This window comes from Sorex fumeus, unplaced genomic scaffold, assembly GCF_029834395.1.
Source record: "Sorex fumeus unplaced genomic scaffold, SorFum_2.1 ptg000072l, whole genome shotgun sequence".
Taxonomy (NCBI): Eukaryota; Metazoa; Chordata; class Mammalia; order Eulipotyphla; family Soricidae; genus Sorex; species Sorex fumeus.
In genome coordinates, this window is record NW_026606129.1 from 48,241,097 (window position 1) to 48,263,839 (window position 22,743).

Below are 22,743 nucleotides of genomic sequence, written 5' to 3' on the forward strand. Positions count from 1 at the left end.
CCCTAAAATGACAGTTTATGCGACGCACATTTTAACCACCACCACCACCACCACCACCACCACCACCACCACCAGAAACTCAAAGAAAAAAATCAGGCCATATTTTCTGTCCCTCAGAACTTGAATCTCTTTAACTCTTTAAAAAGGGGGCGGAGTGGAGGAGAGGGGTCGTCGCAATAGTACAGCGGGGAGGGAGTTTGCCTTGCACACAGCAGACCCAGGTTCCATCCCCAGCATCCCATGTCATTCCCTGAGCACTGCCAGGAGGAATTCCTGAGTGCAGAGCCAGGAGTAACCCCTGAGCATCACCTGTTGTGACCCCAAAAGCCTAAATAAATAATTAAAAGGCGAGAAAAGGGACAAGAGTCCTTGCACAGGCCTCACCCAGGTTTGATCCCTGGCATCCCATATGGTACCCCCAATACTGCCCAAGCACCAACAGAGTAATTCCCGAGTGCAAAGCCAAGAGTAACCCCTCAGCATCGCCAGGTATGGCCAAAAATAAATTTAGAAATAAAATAAATGGCCAGAAAGATGAGACTAGAGAAATAGTATAGTGGGTAAGACACTTGTCTAGCACGCGGCCAACCTGGATTTGATCCCTGACACCCCACATGGTCCCCTGAGTCCGCCAGAAGTGATCCCTCAATGCAGAGCCAGGAGGAAAACAGAAAAAATATAAATGGTCAGAAAAATAGCTATGTGAATTGGAGCAAATCCTTTGTACGAATGAGGACAGGGTTTGATCCTATGCACCAAAAGGTCCCCTGAGTACTACCAGGTATAGTGGTCCCCCCGTACTGCAAGATATGGCCCAAAGTTAAAAAAACAAAAAAATTTAAAAAGCCTGTTGCATCCTTCTATGGCAACTGGCCTGGAATATTGTCTTGCTATTCATTTGTTTTTTATTTAGTGCTTCCCAAGCGATACTCAAGGGGCCTGGGGGTCACTCCCAGCAATTCTCAGCTAATAAGGCCAGAGGTGCAATGTGAAGGCTAGAGGATGTGAAGAGGCTCCAGTCTTGCAGGGGCAGAAATTACCCGAGCCAGTCTGGGAGTGGCACCCCACAGTGCCAGGGCCCTCCAGAGCTGTACTTGGTGATGCTCAGGGGAACATGTGGTGCCAGGGACAGCATGCAAGACATGAGGTCTGTGTGGGGTCTGTACCAGGTCTGTACCATGCAGGAGCTCATAGCAAACTCCCTCAGGCATGCACCTTAACCCTACAGTATCCCTCTTGTCTTTTATATTTTGATCTGGACTCTAAATCCAAGCCAAGAGTACAGCTGACTATCAACTATTGCAAAACTTGAGCACTCTGCAGGATAATCAACTGTTTGACAGAGTGCCAACAAAAGCAGAAGCCAGGGGCTGGAGTGATAGCACAGCAGGTAGGGCATTTATTTGCCTTGCAAGCGGCCAACCCAGGTTTGATTCCCAGCATCCCATATGGTTCCCTGAGCACTGCCAGGAGTAATTCCTGAGTGCAGAGCCAGGAGTTAACTCCTGTGCATCGCGGGGTGTGACCCAAAAAGAAAAAAAAAAGCAGAAGCCAATCTGGCAAGAACTTTCACTCTATTACTTCCTCTTTTGATTTCCCACAGGACACAGGCAGGGTCAAGTAGAAAGGGGAAAAAAATGGGCGGGGATATGACTTGGCATTGCCTGTGTGAGGCCCTGGGTTCAAACCCCAAGTCCATTGGAAAAGAGAGTTAAGCAGGCAGGTAGTTAGGGAGTCCCTGACAATGCATAATGAAACCCAGATGAATTTTGAAGACGTTTAAGTGTCACTAGATGAATTTTGAAGACGTTTAAGTGTCACTAGATGAATTTTGAAGACGTTTAAGTGTCACTAGCCCTGAAGCTGCTAAAAGCATTACTGCCAGACCCACTGTGGACAAAGGAATTGAGACTTGGTAAGAGGCGCCAATGGGGGCCGGGAGAAGGCTGGACTCACTACTGAGAGAAGCTCCAGGAAGAACAAAGCATTGTAAGCATTGTAATAGACAGGGAAATGGACCATCAAAAGTTTCAAACTCTTGGGGCTGAAGTGATAGCACAGCAGCAGGTAGGGCATTTACCTTGCATGCAGCGGACCCAGGTTCAATTACCAGCATCATATATGGTCCCCCGAGCACCGCCACGAGTAATTCCTGAGTGCATGAGCCAGGAGTAACCCCTGTGCATCTCCAGGTGTGACCCAAAAAAAAAAAAACACCATCACAAAAATAAATAGCACTGTCACTGTAGCACTGTCCTCCTGTTGTTCATCGATTTGCTCGAGGGGGCACTAGTAGTCTCCATCTTGAGACTTGTTACTGTTTTTAGCATACTGAATACTGCACAGGGAGCTTGCCAGGCTCTGTCTTGAGATGAGATGAATTCTGTAATTTTTTTTTCTTTTGGGTCACTCCCAGCGATGCTCAGGGGTTACTCCTGGCTCTGTGCTCAGGAATTACTCCCGTGGTGCTTGAGGACCATATAGGATGCTGGGGATTGAACCCCGGTCAGCCACATGCAAGGCAAACACCCTAGCCGCTGTACTGTGGCTCTGGCCCCTGTAATTTATTTTTAAACTTTTATTTTTTGTCTTTGGGGTCATACCAGGCAGTGCTCGGGGCTTACTCCTAGCTCAGCACTCAGGGATCACTGCTGGCAGAATTCCAGGACCAAAAGGGATGCCTTACCTGCTGTACTATCTCTCCAGGCTCCCAAACTTTGATTTTTCTTTTTTAAAGTTGTTAAGTGTGAGTCCGTACTCTCCCCACCCCCAACCCATCCTGCCACAGCCTCAAAGGTCTAGATATTTAATAGCCTTTGCATTCTGTACAGCGGAGAACAGACCTTTCATCCATTCAACAATAGAACCAACAACTCCTGCAACTCTATAACCTCTAGGGCCCCCGTCACACACATTATCCTGTTAGATCCCAAAATAACCCAGTGAGAATAAACATGTAGAGGTTGTTATCCTCCAGAGGAGACATGAAGAAACAGGCGCTCCCGGAGAGGAAGCAACATATCCCAAGTCCCACAGCCCCAAACGACAGGGTCAGGATTTGCATATACACAATGAACTGAATTCATCCTCGGATTTTAGGGCTCAGCGGAAGCACACTTGCCTAGCATGGCACGTGTGAGGCCCTGGGTCCGACCCGCTGCAGCAGAATTATTTTCTTTTAAGGGGAACAAAATAGAAATGAAATCTGAGCATTTTGGTGTCCGAATGAACAGAAAACTGCTTCCAAGTTTGGCAACTTAACTAGGAGGTCGGATACCCCCGAGCAGTCAAGAGGGAGAAAAAAACAATCAAAACCGGGTCTGTCCTTTGTCTTTGAGGTTCCCCCGGGCTAGGAAGGCGTTTGCCCTCTGGGTGCTTGTAGCAAAAATCTTCCGAACCATGCACCGGCGCTCGGCCCTGCAGTCCTGCCAAAGTGCAGGCGGGCGGGCGCGCTTAGGCTGCAGGGCGGGGCATGGGGAAAACGCTGCTCCGGCGTGCGCACAAACCATCCCTTACACCCACGAGTGTCAGCAAGCGGGCGTGGCCATCGACCCCACGAGCGCGACAATCCAGACTCCAAGGGCTCGAAAGGGGGCCGCGCGCGCTGTCCCGCAGCGCATGCGCTTCGGCCAGCCCAGGCTCGGGAGGCGGGTGCCGCCCGTGTGCGCATGCGCTGGCTGCGCGCGCACAGGCGCCCTCGGCATCCGCTTTCCCTCAGTCGTCCCCTGTCCTCCTGACCCAACTGCAGATCCGAACGGTGCCTCCCCCGCCCACGACTCCCGTTCCGCAGCCCTCACCTTGCGCCCGGTTTTCTCTCTTAAGGCTTTCAGCCGTTCTTTCCGCCGCAACGCCTCCTCCTCCAGCCGGCCCAAACCGGCAGCAGCAGCCGCCATCTTGGCCGCCGACCCTCCCGCCTCTCTCTCCCGTCCCAACAATAAGCAAGGCCCTAGGAGTTGATAGAGCCCCCTCACAGCCAATCCAGGGACGGAAGGGGGAGACCGGAAAGTCCCGAGGGCCAATCAGTGTTGAGCTGCTAGAGTCGGGCACGCCCCTTCCCGCCTCCCCCGGGAGCCGGCGAAGGTAAATGGTCTCAGGCTCGATTAATCCAACGCCGATCGGTGAGAAAGCAGCAAGTGTAATCAGACCTGAGAGAAAGGACATCGAGTGCGTCGATCTCTGTTTTTTGCCTAAGAGCTTCATTCAGTGCCGACTGGACTGCAAACCCCTTGTAAAGTCGCGAGACATCCTTGTCCTTTTGTCCTGATTCTTCAAGACACGAATGTTTTCAAGAAGCCTCTAACTCCCCACTCTGATTTCGATCTAATGAAAAAACTTGCCTCTCCCTTCCCGTGGCTCCTTGGATGCACTTCAGCCCTGGCTCTCTGCATCCACTCGGCTCAGTTAGGGTGCGCATCATAGAAGTTGGCTGAACTTCTAGGTTCATAGGTGGTCCTTTCTCCAGCACCCCCTGGAGGGGCAAAGCATCCAGTGTCAGACTAACCTAGAGAAGAGGCGATCCCAACGTGCGTCCAGGGCCCCAAGAAATCCCTTAGCGGGACTGGAGCGATAGCACAGCGGGTAGGGCGTTTGCCTTGCATGCAGCCAACCCGGGTTCGATTCCCAGCATCCCATATGGTCCCGTTTCCCCCCCCCCCCCCCAGCACCTCTCCCGGGAGCCGGAGTAACTCCTGAGTGCATGATCCAGGAGTAACCCCTGTGCATTGAAAGGTGTGATCCAAAAAGCAGAAAAAGAAGAAATTCCTTAGCTTCCTTCCTAAGATTGAAGCTGAGCTGGTTTAGCCTGTGGTGCAGCAGGTGCGCTGCAGAGGGGCCTCCACAGGAGCTGCCAGGGCCGTATTTCCTGCATGCCCTGAGCACCCAGACACCATTCTGGCAGGAGTCAAGAGCTTCTGACAATATACTGGGGTCCACCAAGCCACACCTACTCCTGCCATGGCAGAGGAGGCCATGCCCTCCTGCCCTCCACACACAGACCACCAAGGACTCAGCGAGGCTGCTGTATTTATGGGGCCTCTCTTCTCTGGATGGCAGTTGCTGGGTGCCCATTCCTCCCTTCCAACCCTCACCAGAGCCCCCTGTGGCAGAATGTTAAGCACCCACCTGCAGAAAAAGATTTGACCTGATAAACAGTCTGTTGGCACTTTATAGGGTGTGTAGCCTGCCATAGCCTAGTGCATAGGTAGTAGGGGCTCTGGAAATGTCTGTTCAGATGTAGGACGGACAAGGCAGATGCCAAACCAGATAGGAGGGACCAGCCAAGAATCCAGGAGGACACCAGAAGATAGAAGTGATAGACAGCCATTGGTTTTCCAAGGTTGAGGGAAGACTCAACTTCCCTGTTAGTTAACTGGTTAACTAGACTGTTAATTCTTGTTATTGATGGTACCTCTCTGTGCCCACAAACGTATCCCCTAGCCTCAACTATGGGCCTGGCCCCTGCCCAACACTAGAGGCTCCTCTCGTTTCCCAGGTTGGCAGAGAAGGGGAGGAGGGCAAAGGTGCTCCTTATTAGGCATGACAGTAGTCCAGCAAAGTGCACTCAGACATGTGTTTCTGTTTCCTCTGTCCCTGCCAGCCCAGCTGGTGTCCATCTGATCCACATGGACCTCGATTTTTTTTTAATCTGTAAAACAGGTGTGAGGCAACGTTGTACCTTTACCCTCTTGAGATTTAAAAAATCTCCAACCTGGAGCTAGAGAGATGGTACAGCAAGTTGGGTGTTTGTCTTGAACACGGCCCATCTGAGTTCAATCCCTGGCATGCCATATAGTCCCCAAGCCACCAGGAGTAATTCTGGAGCACTGAGCCAGGAATAACCCTTGAACATTACGAGGTGTGGCGCAAAAAAAAACGAAAAACATGAAAATAACTTGGTGGGCTGGAGAGAGTTAGTACAGCGGGTAGGGCATTTGCCTTGCATGCAGCAGATCAGGGTTCTATCTCCAGCAACGCTTATGGTCATCTAAGCCCTGCCAGGAGTGATTCCTCAGTGCAGAGTAAGCCCTGAGCACCACCGGGTGTGACCCAAAACAAAACAAAACAAATAGTTAATTGATTAATTAAAAATCTCCAAAATCATGAAACAAGTGCGGTTCCTGGAGCTGGAGTTCCTGCACCGCAGCATCTAGGACGACATCCTGGAGAAGGTTGCCTAAACCTCCCAAGGGATCTACCAGACTCATGGAGGGCACTGCTCCCCAGAAGGGGTTTCAGGCTTGTCCACCGATCCCTGGCCAGCTCCCCTACCCGCCCAATCCCAATTCATACGGTGGCAGCAAAGACGCGGTATTCGGTACTTCCCCCAGAGAACTTGTTATAGCACCTGGCACGTGGTCTAAGCGCTACAAGTGGTCGTCATGGATATTGCTGGAAAGACCCTAGCCATCTGCACGCGGTCCACCGTCCCTGGCCCTTCCCACAGCCGGTCGGTCCCTTAAACTAATGATGTGTGCAGCCAGCCAGGCTGCGTCCCGGGCAAACCCAGACCCAGGGATACTCAGGAAACCTCCAAGGTTGGGACCGGCCCTAGCCGAGACAACGGTGGGGGGCGCAGACTGCGGAGGGCCGGGCGGCAGGGGTGCTCCCCGGGACGCCCTGACCTCAGGCTCCTCCTCCCGCCGGGGTCCCCGCCCTTTGCACGGTCCCGGGAGAGGCGGGGCGGCCGCCAAGTGCAGGAAGCCGGGCGGCGGCCGGCCGGGAGGAGGAGGAGGAGGAGGAGGAGGAGGAGAAGGAGAAGGAGGAGGAGGAGCGAGCGGACCAGGGTGGCCCAGAGCGGCGGGGGCCAGTACTACTTCCCCCAGTAGTACCTCGCCGCTCCGCCCCGGAGTGACGCTCCCCGCTCATGGGCCTGGCCGGAGGCAGCCGGCGGGCGGCGCGGAGGAGGCGGCGGCGGCAGGTGGCTCGCAGCAGGGCCGGAGCCGGGCCGGGCCATGGCCGCCTCGGAGCGGCTCTACGAGTTGTGGCTGCTGTACTACGCGCAGGTGAGCCCGCCCCGGCCGCGCGCCCCGCGCCCGCTGCACCTGCGCCCCGCGCCACCCCGGCCGCGTCGGCTCGGCGCGCTCACGTGCGCCCCCGGCCCGCCCGCGCCTCGCGCGCGTCCACCTGGGGGGACGCCCCTCGCGGGCGCGCCCCTTTCCTGCGCCTTTCGGGTGGGAACCGCGCGGCTTCGGCGATCCCGGGGGAGGCCGGCACTTTCCCCTGTCACCGAGGGGGGAAACTGAGGCGGGGGAGGGGTGGCGAGAGGGAAGAGGACGGGGGTTAACTTGCGTCGGGGGTTGCTGCTCCGGAGGGGTAGTCAGGACCCGCCCGCCAGGGCTCTGGGGGTCCCGGCCGGAGCGCAGGGAATGGGACCCCTTACTGCGTTGTCAGACTGGGGTCCACTCGGACCCCCGCCGCACCCCAGGGAACTAGTTGGTTAAGAGGAGCTGCCAGACCCGAGGCGGCCCCGCCCCACCGCGACTCTTGTGCTGGGGCCGCTGGACCCCAGGGTCCTGCCAGAGGAAGAGGTTTGCCTGCCTGCTTCAGCGAAGGGGCTTCGGTTTGTGAGCCAGGTGGTGTTTGAGAGGGACGGAGAGCGCCCCCGTGCTCAGCGACTCCCTCAGGTGACCCCAGGAGGGGAAAGCAGCCACAACTGACCCAGGTGTCCCGCAAACTCTTACATCCCACACGACCCCCAAGGCAAAGCAGGATGCCAGGGGTGTGCCCCCCTTAACGCAGCGCCCGCTTCCCACTCTGCACCTGCTTGGCATCACGCTCCTGGCTCAGGTGTGTCTGGGCACAATGGACTATTGTGCGCCCCTAATCTGGACACAGGAGGGAAGTTCAAGCCAAGGTCTGCAGAGAAGCTGGCCAGCAGTCCGGGGGACCCAGACATGGGGAGACTGTAAGGGCCACAGCTGCAATGTCGCAGGGGTGGGACGGGGGCTGTGAGCCCTCAGCCTCTGTTTCCCACTTTGCCTTGTCACAGCCCTGATCGCAGGCTAGCCAGGATGGAGAAGGCTCCTGTGTCCCCTGTCCCAGCCCCCACTGGGGTCCTCGGGTCCCCCCCAGCCCCCGCCACAGCCCTTCTGTCCCCATCTCTGGGGATTGGTCTTTGTGAGGAACGAAAGTGAAAAATTCAGGAGACACTCCTCACTCCTCCACTCCCGTCACCTCTGATCAGCCTTGGGGCCGGGGACAGATTATGGTTTAAGTTTCTTCACCTGTCGCAGGTGTGTGTGTGTGTGTGTGTGTGTGTGTGTGTGTGTGTGTGTGTGCGTGTGGAGGGGTGGTACTGGCCCCTTGTGTTGAGTGAGGGATGTTCATGGGGGTCTTTATGGGTAGCATGCTGCTGGGCAGGTACCTTGCTGCAGGCTCCTTTGGGCTCCCAGATCCTGAGGACATTCTTGGGGAGCCGGGTGCCCCTCTCCGGGCTGGTCCCTCCCCTGCCCGGCTCCTTTGCAGGGCAGGTACCTGGCACAGGCGGGCTGCTGGCCGGCTTGGAAGCCTGTGCAGGCAGGGGGCGGCCTGGGGCCGGCAAACAAATCCAGGATGTGAGCGGCCGGGGAGGGGCCGGCTGCTGGGGAGAGGAAGCTCAGGCCACCCCGCGCTACCTTCCTGCTGCTCCCTCCGCTCCCGGAACACCGTCCCCACCCTCGGGGCTGGTCCAGCAACTGCAGCGGGCCGTGTTCCCCCTGTGCGCACCTAAGGGAGTCAGATAAAGTGCCGGTAGGAGTCCCCTGGGCGGGCCAGCCTCCCTGTCAGAACGCATCCCCAATACTGCCCCTCCCTTCAGCGCTGAGAGCTGACATCAGCTGGCAAACCTGTTCCCCCAGTTGTGGGTTCTAGGTCCGCCCCACAGAGCACCCCACTTTCTGCGCTCCTTTGCCCTTGTGGACCCTATGCTCAGACCCACCCGTCTAGGTCTGTGGGCCTGGAGCTGTGGGTGAGGGAGGTGCTATGCGAGGCTCCCAGAGCACCTGGCGGGACGTCACTCTGGCTCAGCTCCTCAGGGCTCCGTGGGGGAAACCAAGGCAGGGTTGAACCAAGGACAGCACACTAGCTTGGGGTCGAGACCAGCAGATCTTCTGCCTAACTGGGGTTCCCTGAGTGAGGGGTGTTCCTGGGCACAGGGAACCTCAGGGAGGCTGCATCCCAGGATGCCAAGCTGTCTGCTTGGCACAAAGCTTCTCCCTCTGGTTGAGGAGACCGTCCTGCCCTGTGCACCCAGACCAAGCAGGGCCTCTGCTGCGGTCCTCATCTTACCCCTAACCCTCAGCGGGCTGGGCGTTCCTCAGAGTTGGCTGAAGGTACTGACCAGAGGACACTGGTATTAGCTGGAGGTGTTGTCTGGAGGGTTCCCTGGGACCCTTGGGGAGGGTGGTCAGCAGCTGAGGGGCCCTAGGCACTGAGCCATAGGAGCAAACTTCAGCACCTTTTCAAGAGGGTAGGGGGCAGAGAGTGAGGAGAATTGGGTGGCGGGGTGGGAGGGTGGGGGAGGGAGAGGGATTGGGGCACATCTGTGGACTCATGTGCCACAGCTTCCCCAGGGAGGATGAAGGAAAGGACTAGAGGACGAGGGGACTGGGAACAGACCCACGCGGGTCGCATCATGTAAAGTAAGACACAGAGTTTTCAGACTGAAGCAGTGAAGGTCTCACGGTGTGGGGAAGGGGCCAGACATGGGGTCACAGGCGGGGGGTGGGGGAGCAGGCTTCCCCTCCACTATGCCTTTGAGGATCTGAGCTCCAGGGTTCCGGGAGACAGCCAGATCTGCATCCTCCCTAGTCGCTCACCTAGAATAGGGGACTCTCCTGCCTGGAGCGTGGCGAGACCATCCCCTCCTGTGCCTCAGTGTACCCTAATCGCATGGTGGGAAGGAAGGTGGAGTGGGTTCCTGAATAATGGAGCCCCCCCAAACCTCGGTAGATCCCGGGAGCCCTCCCCCACCCCATCCCCCACCAGGGGAGGGGGGAGGGGCAGAGGTGAGGAGAGGGAGCTCCAGCAGCGTGCTGGGGGAGGGGCTGGTAATCGCTGGGGTTGTTATGGCAACTGGGGAGCTGATGTGGAAGTGTGGGGTCTCTATGGAAACAGGGTCGGTTACTATGGGGACCCTGGGAGGAAATTCCTGGTTTCCATAGTGATAGGGCACGAGCAAGGTTCAGCCCTGTAGTGTGACAGAGACCAGAGGGTCACCCCGTTCCCGCCCCTCCCCAGGTAGTGAACCAACCAGCGCCCTTGGGAGGGGGGGAGGCCCTCCGCACTGACTTCTTGACATGCCCTCCTGGTGAGGTGAAGTGAGGAGATGCCCAGACAGGTCATCCTGAGCAGACCCCACCCCTCCCTGTCCCACTTCTGTTTGTCTGTCCCAGGAGATGGGGCGCTCACTGCCCCGACTGGGAGGACATACCTGTATCACAGAGCACCTCCTCACCTTGCATCCACCTCTACCCTAGGGCCCCCAGCAATGTACTCCCCGATGATTCTCCCATCCCCCCTCGCTGGGACGCCCAGCCTGGGCAGTGCCCAAGATCTCTCTCTCTGTGCGCAGCAAGGCAGAACCCGGGCTCAGGGTGGAGCATGCAGGCGGGAGCTACAGAGCCAGACCCCTGTGCTGAGTGTGTTCTCAAGTGTGCGCCCCACTGGCCCTGTGCATTCCTGCTCAGAGCTGGAGGAGGGCCCCTGAGAAGAGTGGGGTACCCTGATACATAGCCACGCCCCCTACCACCTACAGCAAGTGCTCTTGTCTCAAGTCATCCCCTCTGACTTCTGTCGCCCCAAGCTGTGGGGCCCAGGTCTAAGCCAGGCTGAGGCCCCTCAGGAAGAAGAGGAGGGCACGCCGCTTTCTCCAGTGTGGCTCTCCCTCAGCACCCTCACCCCGTCCTGGGGCCCACAAAGGCTGCCTTGAGGGTCAGAGTCATAGTACAGCAGATAGGGAGGGCGCTTGCCTTGCACGCAGTCAACCCGAGTCAATCCCTGTCACCCCATATGGTCCCCTGAACACTGACAAGAGTCGTTCCTAAGTGCAGAACCAGGAGTAAGCCCTGAGCACCACTAGGCATGACCCCCAAACAAAACAAAAACAAAGGCTGCCTTGATTGCTTCTGTCTTTACAAAATGGGCCTGCAGGAGTCGGCAGGTCTGGACAGACATTCAAGTAGGGGTCTTGTAGGGTTCAGAGTGATAGTACAGCAGGTAGGGTGCTTGCTTGGAATGCAGCCAACCCAGGTTTGATCCCCGACACTCATTATAATCCCCTGAGCACTGCCAGCAGTCATTCCTGAGTGCAGAGGCAGGAGTAAGCCCTGAACACCACCCAGTTTGACCCAAAACACAAAAAAAAAAAAAAAAAAAGAAGGGGAAGGGGAGGTGTTGCAGTGTTAAGGACCTGCCCCGTCTGGGTGACAGCGCACGCCCAGGCCACAAGGAGGCTAGTTGGTGCCTTCTTAGGGGCCCGGCCCCCAAATGCAGGGAGCAGGAGGTGTGTGTTGGACAAGAAGTTGTGTTGTTGTGGTTTTAGAGGGCTTAGGAGCGACACCCGATGGTGCTCAGGGATCATTCCTGGCGGGGTTGGGGGGAGGGAGGACCATTTGAGGACCTGGGGATCAAACTCAGGTCAGCCACGTGCAAGGCAAGTGCCCTCCTCTCTACACTATGGTTCCTGCCCCTAAGCTGTGTCCCTGGAGGCCAGTGGTGGCAGGGGATGGGGACATGACAGTGAGGACAGGGAAGGACAGGACAAAGGTGTGAAGGTGTCTTGCCCCTGGGCCTGAGGCATGAGAGCCAGGTCAAGGAGCTGAGATTCTCTTGAACCAAGGGCACCCAGCAGCAGGGGTCAAGTCCAGCCTTGACTTCAGCAACCCTCCCTTCGACTCACCCCACACACCTTTAAAATTAATTTCTGGCCCACAAACCCCACCCAGAGCACAGTGTCCCTGCCCATCTGTGTCCCGGGCCCCACCCCTCCCGATGCTGGGCAGGCCCCTCACAGCCTCTCTTGCAGGGCCCTGGGTGCCCCTGGCCCCCCCCACCCCCACATCCCTGCGGTCTGCCAGGAGGAAGCGGCCCCCCTCCCTCACAGTGACTCTGCGCTTCCTGCCCAGGCCTGGTCAGGAGGGGAGAGGTTTCCCGTTCGTACCGAACTTTCCCTGGCGTCGCCCAGACGGGGGTTCAGCCGCAACCCCTCTTGCCCATGGAACCAGCTCTGGGTCCGGGGGTCCAGGTAACTAGGCAGGGTGGGTGAAGTTTCCAGCACCAGGTAGGGTCTCCTGCCTGTCCTTGTTGGGGACATGCGTACGTTGGAGACACACAGGTCTGCCTGGCTGATGAGGAGCAAGTGGCTCTTGATCCACAGTCCAGGAAGGCCTTCTGGAGGTGGTGGCCGCTGAGCTAGGAGAAGGTAGCTGAGCCCGAGGCTTTGGGAGGAGGTGGCTGGGGGTTGGGGAGCCCTCCAGCCACTGCACCAGTGTGGGTGTCTATCAGCTGCAGCCCATCCTGTGTGCCCTTAAGCCCCTCCCCTGCCCCTGTCAGGCGTGCCTGGTACCCTGGGGTCAGGGAGGTGGGGACAGAGACAGAGTCTGAGGAAGCAGGTGGGGTCATGGGAGTGATGTCAGTCTGGACAGCATCCTCGGGTGCTAACCTTGCAACTTCCTGTCCCCCCTGTCTGTGGCCCCACTGCTCTGTCTCCAATCCCCACCGCCATGTCCACCGGCGTGTCCCCCGCCCCTCCTTCACTGCAGAAGGACCTGGGCTACCTGCAGCAATGGCTGAAGGCGTTTGTGGGTGCCTTCGAGAAGAGCGTCTCTCTGTCCTCACTGGAGCCCCGCAGGTGAGGCTGGAGCCCGGAGGCCGGCCGGGCCAGGGCAGGGAGGTTGAGGGATATTCAGGGGTCCCCGTGACTGCCCCCTGCCACCCGCAGGCCAGAGGAGACGGGGCTAGAGGTGCCACCGCTGCCGCTGGACACGTTGCAGGTGCTGGCCCAGCAGCTGGCCACAGAGGAGCTGGAGCAGGTGCTGCTGCGGCTGAAACTGTTCATCATCCTCTGCAGGTGAGGCTTGCTGTGCCCCCAAAGAGGGCAGCGGGGGTCTGGGGGGGGCAGCGGCGGGCGGGCCAGGGCACTTTTCCATCGTTCCCTCCTCAGGAAACCCGAGAATGTGGAAGCAGGCTGGGGCCAGGTGCTGGTGCCCCGGGTGCTGGCATTGCTCACCCGCGTGGTGACCGAGGTGAGGAGGACTGTGGTGACCGAGGCATGGGGGGTGGGGTGAGGAAGGGGCCCGGGAGGTGTGCCAGGATCGAGCTGACCCTCTCTCCCCCTCCCCTGCCCGCCGCAGCTGAAGCAGCCAGAGGCCCCGCAGGAGGGTGTAGGGACGCTGCTGGAGACGGTGGGCCTGCACGCGCTGCTTCTTTGTGAGAGGCTGTTTGACCCCTACCAGACCTGGAGGCGCCATCACAGCGGGTGAGAGCTGACCCCTGGGGGAAGGGGACCATGGGGGCGTGCAGAGGAGGGGCTCAGGACTGAAGGAGGCTGGGGGTCCTATGTGCAGGATCACCCAGGCAGGGTGAAGAGTCTGACCTCATCTGGCACCCCTCCCCCTTCTCCACCCCCCCCCCCCCCCAGGGAAGTCATCACCCTCAAGGAGAAGAGCAAATACAAGTTCCGTCCTGCGGCGCTGCCTGGAGAATTCAGCACCTTCTTCAGAGGTCGGGCCCCGCCCCCCCACCCGCGCCCCTTCCCCCGCAGCAGGACAGGACCCCCTCTAGTGGTGGCACGCCAGAGGCTGGGAGGCGCCCAGGAATTTGAGGGGAGAGAAAGGGCATGTCTGGGCCGAAGGAGGAATTTCTCGTTTGGAGGCATCTGTCCGGTGGGGGAGGGGGGCGACAATTTCCTTCCCCTTTTTTCCTGGCACCTGTCTGATGAGGATCATCTTTTTTTTTTTTTTTTAAACCCCCGAGCAGTGCTCTGGAGTTGAGGAGGGTTACTGAAACTCAGTTCAGACAGTTCATTGCTTGGGTCGGGCATCATGGTGGTGCTGGGACCCAGCTGGGTTGGGCGTGACACAGAGACCTTCTACACTACACCAGGAGGTGTGGAGTCAGGGGGGCCTTGAACTCGGGACCCTTGGCAGGTGAGACATGTGCCCTTCAGGCCAGAGAGCCATCTCCCTGGCTTCTGTATTTGGCTTTGTAGGGGGTTTACAACGTCACAGCAAATTGCATGCTTTCACCTTTTCTTATAGTGGAGTCGTATTCTCCTATGTCCACGTACTGTAGTTTCCTTATCCAGTCATCTGTTCTTGGACAGTGGGGTTGTTTCTAGATTTTGGCTACTGTGAATCGTGCTGCAATGAACACAGGGGCAAACATGTCTTTTCTGAATAGAGTTTTTTTTTTGCTCTTGGGGTAGATGCCAAGAAGTGCAATTAATTGCTGGGTCATATGAGCCTTCTTAATGTTCCCTGTAGCCTCAGCTGGCCTCTGCCCCTCCTCAGGACACTGTGTCCAGGTGTCTCCACTCACTGCTGGAGCACCCCCAGGACACTGCTGACCCTCCTCTCCTTGGGCTGGGCAGGCCTGGAGGGGAGCAGCGGCATGTTAAGAAGGGGAATGTTGGGGCTGGAGCTATCGCACAGTGGGTAGGGCATTTGCCTTGTAAGCGGCAAATCCGGGTTCGATCCCCAGCATCCCATATGGTCCCCCGAGCACCACCAGGAATAATTCCTGAGTGCAGAGCCAGGAGGAACCCCTGTGCAACGCCAGGCATGACCCAAAAAAGCAAAAAAAAAAAAGGGGGGGAGTCTCTGGGGTGCGCTGTGAGCTGCAGGCCTGGGGGAAGGGAGACGCCCCTATGGAGTGCTCTGCCCACGTCCCCCTAGCCTGGCTGCTGTTCTGGAAACACTGGTCTTTGCCCGGTGAACTGGGGTCAGATCGCGCCCTCATTCCCACGGCAGCGTCTCATCTCTTGCAGCTCTCTCAGACCCCACCTCAAAGGCTCTCCCCGCAGGAGCGGGACCATGACCCATCATGCCAGGGTCAAGCCAGCCCTGCCCTCACCCCGCGCCCCCACCCCGCACCTCCACGTAAGCTCCATGCTGGCGTGGGGCAGATTGGGTGGGGGAGGGCACTCGGGGGCTGGGAGCCCCAGCAGAAGCCCTGGGTGTTCAGGTTAGGACAGTACTGCTGGGTCCTGGAAGTCCCAGAGTGGGGCTCCTCCAGCAGCTACATCCTCATAGGACCTGAGATTTGCTCCTGAGAAACTGCAGACCCGGCGTCTGTGGGGAAGTGGAGTTGGGGGTGAGATGTGTCCACCCAGGGGCCCTCAGTTAGGGACTGATTAGGTTCTCAGGATCTCAGGGTCTCAGGGAAGACCTCTATCTTCAAGCTCCCCAAAGAAGGGCTGTATCTCCTCTCAGAAGCTCACTTTAAAGCCATTGATTTATTTTATTATCATTTTTGTTTGTGGGGGGGGGGGGTCACACCTAATGGTCCTCTGGGTTTACTCCTGGCTCTGTGCTCACGGATCACTCCCCGCAGCCATCTGGAGACCATATGGGGTGCTGGGGATCGAACCCGGGTCGGCCGGGTGCAAGGCAAGCACCCTACCCACTGTACTATTTCTCCAAATCCATCCATGATATATTTTAGATGCCCCCCCCTCGGCACAGACCAGCTGAGGTCCCTCAGAGGTTGTCCCCTGTCCACGCACCCTGGGACCATAGACCCGCGCCTCGGCTTCGTGAAGCTGAGTGGTACGGTTCTTCCCTGCAGACAGCCTGCACGATGCGGGGCGTTTGCCACCGGCACTGCTGCTGCGTCTCATCCACCTGTTCTGCGCGGTCCTCGCAGGGGGGAAGGTAGGCCTACGGGTGCAGGGAGCCCAAGGGAGGTGTTCTTGGGGCCATCTGTCAGGTGAGTAGACACTCACTGTCCATCTCTGCTCGCACCCCCAGGAGAACGGGCAGGTGGCCGTGAGTGCCGGCTCCGTGCAGGGCCTGCTGGATGTGGTGCGTGGCTGGGGCCAGCGGCCTGCCCAGGACCCCCGCCTCCTCCCACTGGCTCTGGAGGCCCTGGTGGGTTCAGTTCATGTGCTGCACGCCAGCCGGGCACCCCCTCGTGGCCCAGAGCTCCGCACCCTGCTCGAGGGTTACTTCCGTGTCCTCAATGCCGACTGGCCAACCGGGTCGAACTCGGGCTGTGAAGAGTCCCTCGTCGCCCTGCGGGTCAGCATGCTCGGTGGGTCTGCGCACCAGGAGAGGAACCTGGGTTGGCACACTCGGGGGTGGGGGGGAAGGTCTGCATGCCAGGAGGGGAGGCCAGATCGGCATGCTCAGAGGGTGAGGGTGACAGGGGGTCTGTCTGTGCACTGGGAGGTGGAGTACATTGGGAAGAAGAAGACTGGATTAGGCAGTGTGAGGAAGATGATTAAAGGTTGAAGGTTTTTTTTTTTTCTTTGTGGGTCATACCCAGGGGTTACTCCTGGCTCTGCACTCAGGAATTACTCCTGGCGGTGCTTGGGGAACCATATGGGATGCCGGGGATCAAACCCGGGTCGGCTGCATGCAAGGCAAGCTCCCTACCCGCTGTACTATCACTCCGGCTCCAGGGTTGAAGGGATTTTTTTTTTGGGGGGGTCACACCTGGTGATGCACAGGGGTTACTCCTGGTTCATGCACTCAGGAATCACTCCTGGTGGTACTCAGGGGACCATATGGGATGCTGGGAATCGAACCCGGGTCGACCGCGTGCAAGGCAAACGCCCTACCCGCTGTGCTATCACTCTATCCTTGGTTGAAGGGAATTTTAAAAAATTATTGGGGCCACCACACCTGACAGTGCTTGACAGTGCATAGACAGTGCTCTATGCTCAGGGGACACTCACAGTAGTGCTCAGGGGACCATGTGGGACTGGACATTGAGCCCCGACCTCTTGCATGCCAAGCACGTGCCTAGCCCTTGAAGCTAGCTGGAAGGGGAGGGCACTGGATGGGGCCTGACCCTTGCCCCTTCTGCAGACGCCATCCCCATGATGCTTGCCTGCGAGGACCGGCCAGTGCTCCAGGCCACCTTCCTCAGCAACAATTGCTTCGAGCATCTCACCCGTCTCATCCAGAACAGCAAGGTGGGCGCCAGTGGGGGGCTGGCTCCAGGGCGAGGGACCTTAGTGTGTGGCTGCCGAGCTGTGCCACGCACACCTGGGCAGGATGGGCCGAGGGGCCCGTGGCTGGTGGGAGGAAGGGCCTGAGACATGGTCCTGGGTCCGACTCACTGCCGCCCCTGGGTCTAACTCCCTGCAGCTCTGGAATCCCCCCAGGGTTGCTATGCAGGGTTGTGGGGCTTGGCTCCTTGTTTCCCTTTTCTACAGCCCCATGTAGGGGGGCAGGCTGGAGGGGTGAGAGGCCAGCCTCTCCCTGCATGCACACATGGCTGCTTTGTCCCTCACAGCTCCTGCTCTTTCTGTGGCTAGCAGGACACTCTCCCAGGGTGCAGCATGCACCCCTCTCTCTGGGCAGAGCCCTGGCAGCTGTCTCGGTCCGGCTGTAACTCACCTCATCTTCCTCTTCTCTCTCTGCCTCCTCTACCCCATGCCTCCCCCTTCCCACAGCTGTACCTGCAGGCCCGGGCGCCCCCTGAGGGGGACAGTGACCTGGCTACCCGGTTACTGACCGAGCCCGATGTCCAGAAGGTACCACCCTGGGCACCCACCCCTTTGGCTCCTTCCTGAGCCTTTTCTGCACTGGCAGGGTGATGAACGTAGGGTCGGGTATGGCCTGGCACTGCCTCGCCAGGGTGGGTCCCCCACGTCCCTACCCAGGGTCCTTCCCTGGGCAGCCTCACCAGTGGTCCGCACTGGCATACAATCATGGGGGGCTGGTTTAGAGCTGGATGGAACCTTCGATACCAGTGTCATGGGGGGTGGGAAGTTCTGGGTCAGTCAGGGAGGAAATCAGGCCCTGGGCTGCTTCTTCCCTGAGTAAGTTCTGGCATGCCCTGGGGTGCAGGGAAGCTACCAGTGGCAGTGGAGGCTGTGACCCCTACCTGACTGTCTGTAGGAGGCAGCCTGGGGTGTGGGCACACCTCCAGGGACCTGTGTCTATCCATCACTAGCAGCAAATGTGGCAAGGATTACCACCCCATGCTTTTACAGATGAGGAAGCTGAGGCCTGGAGGGGGCAGAAGGCTTCCTGCAGCTCCTTGGGGGGTTGGGCAGAACCCGGAGCCCTCTGAGCCAAGGCATAGCCTGGCCACTGCTCACCAGTTCTTCAGGGCCCCCTGAACCCTCACCCACCGGGGGCCACTGGTAGGCAGCCAGCCCTGGGCCTGGCCATGGGGGCCTCCGTAGCTCCTGAATCAGGTAGAAGGGACAGGATAGGACTCAGGTCTCGAAGGTTCTTCTGGTTCTCACATGCTGTGATTGACTGTCCCTGAGCCCCCGACTCCCGACAATCATCTGGGTGAGGGGCACTCACTGATCTGCCTGCACATGGGATTGGCTGGGGTGGGGGTGAGCCGGACAGAGGCCTGACAAGGTGGGGGCTATGGCTAGCCCCCTGTTGATGATCCTGATGTGGCCCTGTACATTCCTGGTTTCTGCCATGCAGCAGGCCTCTGCATAGTCGTTTGGGCTGGGAATAGAGGGCCTGGTGCCCAGTACCCCGTTGCCATGCTCCCAGGGCCCCAGCAGACCCAGCTCCCTACGTGGCACCCCTGTTCCTATGGGGGCCTCACTCATGGCCTCTGGCGCCTGCCTCTCCTGACGGCTCCTTCCTCTAACAAGGTCCTGGACCAGGATGCCGATGCCATCGCGGTGCACGTCATCCGGGTGCTGGCCTGCATCATGAGTGGCTCGCCTTCTGCCAAGGTGAGCGCGAGGAGTGGGACAGATGGCCACTGGTCCAGGGGCTCGCCTGGCCTTGGCTGTCAGAACCACTGAGCTGGGGCAGGCACCATCCTGCCCTCAGGGGTGGCTGTGGTCATTGGTCCATCCCAGGAGCTGGGGAGGACCCAGTGTCAGGCTGGATGAAGGAGGAGACCCGGGGCTGACTGTCCACAGCCTTTGTTGGTTATTTTTTCGTGGGGGGAGACCTCTCCGGGGGTGTCCGGGAGCCACTCTGAAGATCCTCCCTCCAGGGGCGGTGCAGGCCTGACGGGTCTGTGTTCGGGCCTGGCGATGCTGGGCTCCACTCACTGGTGCTCAGGGCCTGGGTGGTGCCAGAGCACAGACTCAGGGCCTCGAACCCGCAAAGTGCATGCTTCAGTGCTCTGAGGTGACCTTACACCCGAGTCCTGAGGGCTGGTACTGCCTCCCACCTCCGGAGTTCCCAGGGACTGCAGGTGTGCCGGGACTCACCTGCTTGCTCACTCCCCCTTCCTCTCCCCCATCACACAGGAAGTGTTTAAGGAGCGCATCGGCTACTCTCACCTGCACGAGGTTCTGCAGAGCCACGGCCCCCCCACCCACCGGCTGCTGCAAGAACTGCTCGACATGGTGAGGGCCCTGGGTGCCGGGGGCTCCATGGGTCTGGCCACAGAGTGTCAGGGGATGGCATGACTGGCCCACTGTGTCAGCGTCATCGGGGGGGCCCAGAAGTCACTGCTGTTAGCAAGTTGGGGATCATCCTGATAACATGCAGGCGGGGTTCAGGCCAGCAGGAGTGAGGGGGTCCGGGTGAGTGAGCTCAGTGAGGGTCTGTCATTAGTGAGGGCAGGCACCCACGTGCCCCCCCTCCCACTTCCCTGAGCTCCAGCAAGGCTGCGAGCAGGTGGTGGCCAGCGCCAGAGTGGCCTGCCCCGCGCCATCAGCCTAGGAGCTACCCCCGTCTCTCTGCCCGCAGGCTGTGGAGGGTGACCACAGCGCCTGCCCGCCGCCCCCGATCCGCAACGAACAGCCGGTGCTGGTGCTGACTCGGTGGCTGCCGGCTCTGCCCACGGCCGAGCTGCGGCTCTTCTTGGCGCAGCGCCTCTGGTGGCTCTGTGACAGCTGCCCGGCCAGCCGTGCCACCTGTGTGCAGGCAGGCCTGGTAGGCTGCCTGTTGGAGACACTGGGCACAGGTGCTGCCCTGGGCACCCGCTGCCAGGAGCAGCTGCTGGTGCTGCTGCAGGCCCTGGGCCGCGTGTCGCTCAGGCCCCTGGAGCTGCGTCGCTTGCTGCGCCCGCCACCAGGGCTGGAGTTCGGGAATGCCCGCCACGCTGGTGCCATCATTCGGGCATTATCGGGCATGGCCCGGCACCAGGGGCCTGCACGCGCCCTGCGCTACTTTGACCTCACACCCAGCATGGCAGGGATCATGGTGCCCCCCGTGCAGCGGTGGCCGGGCCCGGCCTTCACCTTCCATGCCTGGCTCTGTCTGCACCCTGCAGCCACGGCGCCTGGCCTGGCCCCTGGTCGGCCACTGCAGCGAAAGCAGCTGTACAGGTGAGTGTCTGCCCAGGGCCAGCCCAGGCAGGGATGGCAGGAGAGCGCCTGGGCGTAACCGCCAGGACTTGTCCCCAGTTTCTTCACCAGCAACGGCTCAGGGTTTGAGGCCTTCTTCACGGCAGCTGGGACACTGGTGGTGGCCGTGTGTACCCGGAAGGAGTACCTGACCATGAGCTTGCCTGAAGTGTCCTTTGCTGACTCGGCTTGGGTGAGCCTCCATTGTTCTGTGGCAAGGGCAGGGGACAGTGTGTGTGTGTGTGTGTGTGTGTGTGTGTGTGTGTGTGTGCGCGCGCGCGCTGTGTGCATGTGTGCAAAAATGTGCGTGTGCATGTGCTTGTGTGTCTGCTGTGTGCATATGTGTGTGTGTTCCTGTGTGCATGTGTGTATGTGTGTGCGTGTGTGTGTGTGTGAACAGTGGTGGGGTACAAGTCTCAGTCTCCCGCCTGATGGAGTACCTTCCTTTCTAGCACTGTGTGGCCATTGTCCATGTACCTGGGCGCCGGCCCTTTAGCCAGAACCTGGTCCACGTCTACAGAGATGGCCATCTGGTCAAGACGGCGCCCCTGCGCTGCCCCTGCCTCAGTGAGGTGTGTTGGGCAGGGTTGGGCAGGATGCGGGGAGCTGGGGGGACCGGGAGGAGGGGAGCAGGTGGGACCCGGAGCCCCTTGCCCACTCCCTTGGTATCCTCTGGAGTCTGGGCAGGCGTGGGAGGTGGGGGGGGGGGGGGCGGCATCTCTGAAGTGCTGGTGCGGGTGGCAGCCCAGGTTGTGCTGTGACCTGACCATGCCCGCCCCTGGCCCCACAGCCCTTCTCCTCCTGCTGCATCGGCTCCGCTGGGCACCGCACCACCACCACCACCACTGGGCTGCCCACGCCACCAGTGCCCGCCGCCCCGGCGCACTCTCACCCCTCCCTCACCCGCTCCCAGTCCGTCCCAGCCACCTCAGGGCTTGGCTGGGGGTCAGGGCTGGTGGCCCCCCTGCAGGAGGGCAACATCAGCTCCACCCTCGCAGGCACGCAGGACACGCGCTGGGGCAGCCCCACCTCCCTGGAGGGCGAGCTGGGGGCCGTGGCCATCTTCCACGAAGCCCTGCCTGCCACATCCCTGCGGGCGCTGTGCACCCTGGGTACGCAGCCCCTTCCCCAGCCCTACCCCCCAGCCCTGTCACCCCAAGAGCTAGGAGACGCCCAGGTCAGAAACAGCGTCCAGGAGCGGAGTGGGTGTCCGGGGTGGTGGCTGTGGGTGGGGCATATCAGAGGCGCGGTATAAAGCCCCCAGTCCTTCCCTAGGGCCCAATGAGACAGCCCCCTTCAAGCCCGAGGGTGAACTGCACGAACTGGGCACCAAGCTGCTCCTCCATTACTCACCTCAGGTACTTCTTGGGTCTGGAACCAGTGGACTCACCCCCCTCCCTCCTCCCAACCCCCCTCCACCTCCCCCCCCACCCGTCGTCAGGTGCCCCTTCCTCCCTCTGACACCTGCTGCCTGCTCACCCCCGTCTATCCCCAGGCCTGTAAGAACAACATCTGTCTGGACCTGTCCCCTGGCCACGGGCTAGACGGCCGCCTGACAGGCCACAGGGTGGAGACGTGGGACGTGAAGGTGGGTGCGAGGGCCCGTGTGTGCCTCCCCACCCAGGCCACGCCATGGGCGGGGGGTGGGGGGTCTGAAGAGAACGCCTGGGGCCTCCCTCGTGCCCTCACCACTGTGCCCGGTCTCCAGGATGTGGTGAACTGTGTGGGGGGCATGGGGGCCCTGATGCCGCTGCTGGAGCAAGTGGCTGCACAGCCCCAAGAGGCCGAGGCGGGCCCCACGGAAACCCATGACCTGGTGGGGCCTGAACTGACTTCTGGCCACAACAGCTCCGGCCTGCTGCTCCCCCTGGGCAAGTCCTCAGGTCAGTCCCTGTGGGGCCCGGGCTGGGCTGGGGCTGCGGCAGCCTTGGCATGCTGGGAGGCCGGGGACCCCAGAGTGGCTGATGGCTTCTGCTCCTTCTGGCAGAGGAGCGGATGGAGAGGAACGCGGTGGCCGCCTTCCTGCTGATGCTGCGGAACTTCCTGCAGGGCCACGCCGTCAACCAGGACAGTCTGGTGCAGTGTCAGGGGCCGGCCGTCCTCGGTGCCCTCCTGCGCAAGGTGGGGCCTGTAGGAGAGCGAGGGGGCACCTGATTCCCCCCTCCCCTGCAGTCAGGGAGTCTCCTGAGGGAGGTAGCATTTGAGTGGGGCCTTGAAAACTGGGCCGGGGGGGGGGTGTCGGGGTGGGTCCCGGAGAAGTACCTGCATGGTCTGGATTATGCTAGGAGTTCACCTTCAGAGACCACAGAGGGCCAGGG

General features: G+C 59.8%; 2 protein-coding genes across 2 annotated transcripts in view; one reads left to right on the top strand and one right to left on the bottom strand.

The window, feature by feature from the left end:
- The window catches only part of CCDC12 (coiled-coil domain containing 12), a 44,244-nt gene extending 40,335 nt beyond the window's left edge, over positions 1-3,909 (bottom strand). The window contains exon 1 of the mRNA XM_056129601.1: positions 3,798-3,909. Within this exon, the coding sequence (XP_055985576.1) occupies positions 3,798-3,893 (96 nt within the window). The 5' untranslated portion in view covers positions 3,894-3,909. The remainder of the gene's footprint in view (positions 1-3,797) is intronic.
- Positions 3,910-6,774: 2,865 nt separating this feature from the next.
- The window catches only part of NBEAL2 (neurobeachin like 2), a 28,407-nt gene continuing 12,438 nt past the window's right edge, over positions 6,775-22,743 (top strand). The window contains exons 1-20 of the mRNA XM_056129427.1: positions 6,775-7,001; positions 12,738-12,826; positions 12,917-13,045; positions 13,139-13,220; positions 13,329-13,453; positions 13,616-13,698; positions 15,763-15,848; positions 15,945-16,227; positions 17,007-17,113; positions 17,597-17,677; positions 18,770-18,853; positions 19,382-19,480; positions 19,827-20,407; positions 20,486-20,618; positions 20,878-20,997; positions 21,216-21,537; positions 21,701-21,783; positions 21,921-22,013; positions 22,134-22,308; positions 22,413-22,546. Coding sequence (XP_055985402.1) covers positions 6,951-7,001; positions 12,738-12,826; positions 12,917-13,045; positions 13,139-13,220; positions 13,329-13,453; positions 13,616-13,698; positions 15,763-15,848; positions 15,945-16,227; positions 17,007-17,113; positions 17,597-17,677; positions 18,770-18,853; positions 19,382-19,480; positions 19,827-20,407; positions 20,486-20,618; positions 20,878-20,997; positions 21,216-21,537; positions 21,701-21,783; positions 21,921-22,013; positions 22,134-22,308; positions 22,413-22,546 — 2,940 coding nt within the window. The 5' untranslated portion in view covers positions 6,775-6,950. The remainder of the gene's footprint in view (positions 7,002-12,737; positions 12,827-12,916; positions 13,046-13,138; positions 13,221-13,328; positions 13,454-13,615; positions 13,699-15,762; positions 15,849-15,944; positions 16,228-17,006; positions 17,114-17,596; positions 17,678-18,769; positions 18,854-19,381; positions 19,481-19,826; positions 20,408-20,485; positions 20,619-20,877; positions 20,998-21,215; positions 21,538-21,700; positions 21,784-21,920; positions 22,014-22,133; positions 22,309-22,412; positions 22,547-22,743) is intronic.